The following is a 7,500-nucleotide window of genomic DNA, read 5'->3' on the forward strand; positions in this document are numbered from 1 at the left end:
GGTGCGTAAGGACTTGTGTGTCTGCATGTGTGTGTGTGTGTGTATTTACCTAGTTGTATTTACCTAGTTGTATTTTACGGGAAGGGGAGCTATGCTCGTGAGGTCCCGTCTTCATATCTCATTTTATCTAAACTATTTTTAAATTCGTGTATTGTTTTTGCACACACCACTTTCTCATCTAACTTGTTCCAAATGTCTATTACTCTGTGAGGAAAGCTGTTCTTTTTCAAATCTCTTCTATAGCTGTCTTTTTTTATTTTCTTTCCGTGTCCTCTTGTATTTCTGTCATCCCATTTTATCAGATTCTCTCTATCAGTAATTTCTATGCCTTTCATGATTCTGTAAATAGTTATCAAATCTCCTCTCTCTCTTCTTTGCTCTAGTGTCTGTAGTTTAAGTTTTTGTAGTCTCTCTTCATATGATAGTTTTGAGAGTGTTGGTGCCAATTTTGTAATTGCTCTTTGTATTCTTTCAAGTTTTTTTATACATTTTTTTGTACTTGGTGACCATATCGTTGCTGCATATTCCAATCTTGGTCTTATCAGGGTGATTAGGATTTTCCTCACCATTTCTTCATCCAGGTATGTAAATGCCACTTTGATTGTTCTTATTAAATTATAGGTTTCTCCAAAAATCTTATTTATATGTTTCTCAGGTGACATATTATTCATAACAATGACTCCCAGGTCCTTCTCGTTTTCTACTCTTTTTATTCCTTCTTCTCCCAAATTATATGATCCTGTTATTCTGTTTTTGCTTTTTCCAAATTCCATTATACTACACTTTTTTGTATTGAACTCCATCTCCCACTTCCTACTCCATTCCTGTACTTTATTTAGATCTCTCTGTAGTGATTCACAATCTTCTTCAGTTTTCATTCTTTTCAGTAGTTTTGCATCATCTGCAAAGAAGCTCATATAGCTTTCAATTCCTTCATCCATATCATTAATATATATAGCAAACATTATTGGGGCCAGAACTGTTCCCTGCGGGACACCGCTTATTACTTCATTCCATTTTGAGTGCTGATCTCTTATCACTACTCTCATTTTTCTGTCTTGCAAAAAGTCTTCCATCCAATTTAGCAATTTACCTTGTATTCCTCCTTCATATTCTAATTTCTTAAGCAGCTTCTTATGTGGTACTTTGTCAAAAGCTTTTTTTAGGTCTAGAAATGCACAATCAGCCCATCCATCTCTTTCTTGTATTATATCTATTAGCCTTGAATAGAAACATTAAATTGGTGACGCATGATCGCCCTTGTCTGAATCCAAATTGCCTTGGATTTAGTACGTTGTTTTTTTCCAAGTATTTTACCCATCTACTTTTGATAATTCTTTCACATATTTTTGCTATTGTACTTGTTAGAGAGACTGGTCTATAGTTGGTAGGTTCTTCTTTATTTCCTCCTTTATATATAGGTACTATATTTGCTTTTTTCCAATCTTCTGGAACTTTTCCTTCTTTTAAGGAACTGCTTATTATGCTATGTATTTTGTCTGCCAGTTCATTCCTGCATTCTTTCAGAATCCAGTTTGCTATTTCATCTGGCCCATGCGATTTTCTGACATCAAAATTACCCAAGTGTGTCAATATTTCATTCTTTGTTACTTCTATTTCTTCCATAGGGGGGACTTTTTCTTTCCACTCAATCTCTTCAGGTTGTATATTTTCCCTTGTAAACACTGATTTAAAATGTTTGTTCATAATTTCTGCCATTTCCATTTCCTCAGTGTATTCAACTCCTCCTTGTCTTAATTTCTCCAAGTCTTGTTTGTTTTTCAGTTTATTGTTTACAAAATCTGTAGAATAGTTTTGGTTGATCTTTACACTTTTCTATAACATCTTTTTCATATTTTCTTTTTTCCTCTCTGCACTTTTGTACATATTCATTTCTATAACCAGTATATATTTTCCATTTTTCAGGTCTTCTGTCTTTTTTCCATCTGGTCCAGGCTTTGTCTCTTTTGTCTTTTAACTCCCTACAACTTTTGTTGTACCAGCATTTTACATATTCTTTTTCTTGTTTTTGTCTTGGGACATACTTTTCCACTCCTTTTTTGTAAATTTTTGTCAAGATATTCCATTTCTCTTCCACTGATGTTTCTTCTTTGTATATTTCTTCCCAGTTTTCTTGTTGGAAGAATTCTCTTATTTTATCAAAGTTTGTTTTTTCATACATCATTCTTCCTTTTCTATATTGTTCATTTCTTTTCATATATTTTTCTTCATTAAGTTCCAGTTCAATCAATATGTGGTCACTTTTACCTATTGGTGTTTTATATTCAATCTTGTCCACTATTCTAGGTTCAGATGTAATTATTAAGTCTAGCCTCGATGGTTCTTCTTCATTTCTATACCTAGTGTTCTCTTGTATCCATTGTGTCATTGAATGGTCAGTAATCATCTCAAGTAGAGCATTTCCCCATGAGTCATCACCACTCTTTACTGTCATTTCTTCCCAGATTTCTTTGCAATTAAAGTCGCCCATCATAACTATTCTTCCTCCGTCTTCCATTATTTTAGTTAATGCTATCTTTGTGTCCTCTAACATACTTTTATGTTCACTCTCCTCCCATGAGGCTGTTTTCGGAGGCACATAATTGATCACAAATTTTCTGCTCTTCTTATCTCGGTCTTCCACTTCTATCATAATCATCTCTACTGTATTCTTTCCATATATGACACCTTTCACGTTTATATCCTTCTTAGTCAGGAACATAACTCCACCCCCTTGTTTTTTCTCTCTGTTTCTAATCCAATAATTGTAAGTATCATGTCCTACACTGTTGGGTGGTAGTGGGCCTTTTAATTTTGTTTCTACAATTCCCATTATGTCCGGTTCTTTTTCTTTCAAATAATCATTCAGTTCATTCAATCCTGTTATCAATCCATCTATATTTGTGTAAGACACTCTTAGTTTTCTGCCACTTCCATTGTGTTCTCTGTTTCCCTTATGTTTTTCTTTAGTATGTCGAACTGCTTTATTTTCATGTTCACTACTCTCCAATAGAATCTCTCTTTCTCTGACTCCGTTCTTTCCTCGTTTTTTGCCTTAGCTTCAATTCTTTTCTTCTTTTCTGCCTCTCTTTCCTCCTTATTCATTTCTCTTTTTATCCATACCTTTTTATATTGATCATTTGTTGCTAGTTTCCCCGTCTTGGATAGAATTTTCTCTGCCGTTGTTTGTGACCTGAATTTAATCTTAATTGGTCTGGTCTTATCTGTACTATATTTTCCTAGTCTAAATTTTTCCTCAATTTCCTTTATAATTTCTGGTTCATCTTCCTGGACTAATTTTAATAAACTGCTTACTCTTTCATTTTCCTCCTTGATTCTTGCGGTTCTATCTGGGTTATGCTTCTCTTCCATTCCTAATATAATTATACATTTCTTTTTGTCAGCTAATTCTCTTACTATATTCTCCTTCTGTCTCATCACTTTAATAACTGAGTCTTCATTATGTTCTTTCAATTGCTGTTTGACTATGTCAGTGAATGAAACCTTATTCCCTTCTTGAGTTATTCTCCAATTTTTAACTTCTGTAGCTATTTTCTCTCTATTTTCATTACTATTCTTCTTCAATTTCTCATTCTCCTCCTTTACATTTCCTAACTGTCTTTTTAGGTCCTCTATTTCTTCAGTTAAGTTTCTGTTAGCCTTCTCTAGTTGTTCCAACCTTTCAATTCTCTGGAAAATGGAGTCTACATTACCTAACTTACGTTCCAAGTCCTCGATCACCTTATCAACTCTCTCCTCTAGTCTTATCAGTCGGGGGGGGGGGGGGTTGTGTCCCCCCACCCTCTTTAAATCCCTGGAACATATTCTCGTCACTTTCTTCTGTATTGCTCCTCTCTATACTTCTAATCTTTACATTTTTATTAGACATTTGATCTTCGCTAAGTCTTTTGTTTACCTTCCGCTTGTCTGGCTGGGCAAAGTCTACTCCCTCCTCATTTCCTTCCATTTCCCTCAGTAATCCCTCCCCTTTTCCTCTTTCCCTACGTTCCCACTACTCCACGAGCAATTTCCCCCCCACCCTGCAAAAACACTAGGCACTTCTCTTTGCGTTGGGATCCACAGACTTCAATTTTCTTCAGAACGTCTTCTAAGCCGTCCATTCGTTGAAGTGTGTGTGTGTGTGTGTGTGTGTGTGTGTGTGTGTGTGTGTGTGTGTGTGTGTGTGTGTGTGTTTGTGTGTATGTATGTATGTATGTATGTATGTATGTATGTATGTATGTATGTATGTATGTATGTATGTATGTATGTATGTATGTATGTATGTGTGTAAGGTCCCAGCACTACCCATAGATTGGGCCAAATAGTAGCTCTGAGCTCTCATCCGGTAGGGTAATACTGGTAGCTGTCAATCACGAGTCCAAAACGTAATCCGAGACTGTTGTGAATCATACACACACGTACACTTACATGTAAACACAAGCACACGCGACAGCATATACAAACTTTTGTTGGAACATGGCTGTGAACCCCAGATCCCGGTGTTGTCCATTACGAGGATTACGAGGATTTTTATCACTCTTTCCAGATACTGTTCCACTGATACTATAGCGTCTGTTTCGAAACCATATCAGAATTCAGATATTACCTTCTGGCAATTAACGTACTTAATTAATTATTTTAGCTTAACAAGAATATGTTAAAAATGTTTAGATGTCGTATATTAGTGTATCAAATTAATCCGAAGTAATGTTCACGAAAACGAACTATTCTGTATCCCGTGCCTCGTTGGTGTTCACCACATTCTTACCCTCCACTGGAAAGGCTTAATGAGCGCCAGGGCCTGGTTGAGGGGTCGTGGCTTGGTCGTGCAGAAGGTCAAAGGGTCGTTGTAGTACCCGACTGTGTAGTCGATGACCTTCTCTCTGTCTCCAGTGAAGGCCACGTTTAGAGAGAAGTCGGCATCGTAACGCTGCACTGCACCAATCACACCTGCCAATGCCACAGGAAACAGATGCACTTCCTTCTGTCACACAGTCACATATTACAAATGCGAGATTCAAGACACACAAAGGAATTGTATAAACGGAAGCCGAAGAAGGAAGGACCTACTGGGAGACCTAGAGGAGGAGGATAAGATAAGATTAAGGAAATAATGAGATTCTCACCATCCATTATGATTAGTACTTTAAGCTTTTTTCAGTTGAACATTACTTTTGTTTAACTCATAATCACCTTTAAGCCCACCTTGATAATTTACTTGCTGACACAACACAGTATATCTTACAAGTCTTCTGCTGCTTCTCAAATGAGGATAACGTCATTTGGAAGACTCGGATGGTTCCATAAGGAAGGTAACTGTCACTGGAGGAGTCTTACATTCTTATACCTTTTTGTTTTGGACTCTAGGCCCTATAAGATCCATCTGATCTGTACAAAGCTCGATTTAATGCACCATAAAGCGTTAATGATTAATCTAAATTATTTTTAATTTCCCATAATCATTTGCAAACCCATGAAGCTTAGTAATCTGGCAGTGTATTCGTAATTTGACCTTTAAGAATAAAATGTGCAAGGAAGAGACAAAGTTCTTAGGTGTAGTAGAGATAAGAATCTGTAATATGAAATGCTTTTATCCAGTAATTATTATGGAATTATTTGAATGACATGTATTTTCATAATCCAATGTAAATTGCCCTGTTAGAATAAGCTTGTGTGAAATTGTGCAAACAATGTCCGTAGACTTTTGTCGTTTGCCTTTCGATAAAACTGAAAGGCACGAGGCAATCACAGATCCCCTATTCTATTTTGTAATGTTTTACCGATTAAGGAAGAATTTATTACATTCATGACTCGAAATTTGGTAAGCCACTACTGTTTATGGTTTTCTGTAGCCTTCTGTAGTTTCTCAGAGCTAGACAAAGGAACAAATCTATGAACTGTTTTGCAAAGATGAGATGTTCAACAGATGCTACAAATCCTCTTAATTTTTAATGTCTTCAATTTTGATTGATTGGAAAACACTAACAGTGAAGTGGTTATGTTTTATCTTCCACTCTTTTGCTTTAGAGTGTTTTCATCAACTAAACAGAGATGAAAGTTACAAAACCCAATGAAGGAGGTAATCGATAAAAGATCCATCCTTTTGTTATGGAAGGTGCTCGTTCAGTTGAATAGAATGATCTGGGAGCAGTTAGAAACGAATTGAAAGTCATAAAATGTAAAGTAAGGGTTATCTGGGTGAGAATCTAAGGCTTTCTTAAAACTAGTTTGAGCTGAGAAAATTTGATGATGAGCAAAATTCACCGTGCGAAAAACATGTGATTTTTTAAAGTTTCAATTTTTTGTGTAATTGTACCCTCCCAAAATAACAGGTATATAAACCTATCTATTACTCATTCGTAGATTATCTGGGACAAGATTCTTCCAGAAGTTCAAATGAAACAATATTGAAACATTAAATATAACAAATGCTAGTAATGAAGAAGAAAAGAAATTCATTAGCCTATGGTGGCTTATTTCTCTGTTTTCTCATCATAGAATCTGTCAGTATCACCCTAGTCGCCATGATGTGTCCCTATCCGAGCATCCATCCAATGGTTTTCCGAAGATGATGTGATGAGTTTCCAACGAACATAGAGAATGAAAGTTACGTTTGAGGGTAGGAACGGGTTGGGTTGGAAAAATGTTGAATTCTTTTCTCATGTACTTAGTCATTCAAGATTTAGGATTATATTTGCATTGCAGTGGGCACGTATGACATTCTGACTGGAGACTTGGAACCTTATCTGTAAAATCTATCAAAGTAAGTTTAAAAGTATAGAAAATTACTTCAAATTTAAAAGTAAAATTAAATGGTGATTCAAGAAAGACTTAGTAACTTGTATGCAGGATGAAAGTGTTACCTTATCATTAACATTTGTATTACTGTAGTTATTGCTGTGAATCCACAGAAAAATACATATTATGTTAAAACTGTATCTATAGTAAATTTTCTATTATTAAAACATCACAAAAATCATCATTATATCATACATTGTAAATTATAAGAATTACACGTATCCTTTCATTGCAGCACTCGTTACTGCAGATTGAGCATATACTCTGCAATTGTTTGTTTTTCATCCCCTCAGCAACAAAATTGTAATTTCTTAAAGAAAACCTTTATTTCACCATTCAAGAGAAAACAAAACCAAAAATTCAGAACTACTTAGTTTAAGTATATAAATATCTTCCCGTATTCATAAACCAGTATTTATGTTTTTTCTTATTTATATTTTTCCTTTCGCCCTTAATTTATGTGGTTCTCTTACTCTTCCTCAGTCTCTCTTGTCTTTCTGTCTATACGTCGGCTCTCCTTATGTGAAAGAATGGAGGAAAGACAAGGATGATATGGAGAGATCCGGGGATCCTATCTGGAAACCGAGTAACAGCTCCTCGGGACAATTGATCCAACGAGAATTTTCTCCAATTTGCGTCTCGTAGGACCATCGATCATTGGTAGTTTAGTATTTAGATTCTATACGTAGGTAGAGTTGCTTC

At 35.6% G+C, this 7,500-nt stretch overlaps 1 protein-coding gene across 1 annotated transcript in view; it reads right to left on the reverse strand.

Annotated features, from left to right (window-relative positions):
* Positions 1 to 7,500, reverse strand: part of LOC143019102 (putative glutamate receptor) — a 20,499-nt gene that overhangs the window by 5,335 nt on the left and 7,664 nt on the right. Inside the window, exon 6 of the mRNA XM_076174801.1 lies at positions 4,769 to 4,950. Coding sequence (XP_076030916.1) covers positions 4,769 to 4,950 — 182 coding nt within the window. The remainder of the gene's footprint in view (positions 1 to 4,768; positions 4,951 to 7,500) is intronic.

Source organism: Oratosquilla oratoria, chromosome 36 (genome assembly GCF_046742065.1).
Source record: "Oratosquilla oratoria isolate Oo_2021 chromosome 36, ASM4674206v1, whole genome shotgun sequence".
NCBI classification, from domain to species: Eukaryota; Metazoa; Arthropoda; class Malacostraca; order Stomatopoda; family Squillidae; genus Oratosquilla; species Oratosquilla oratoria.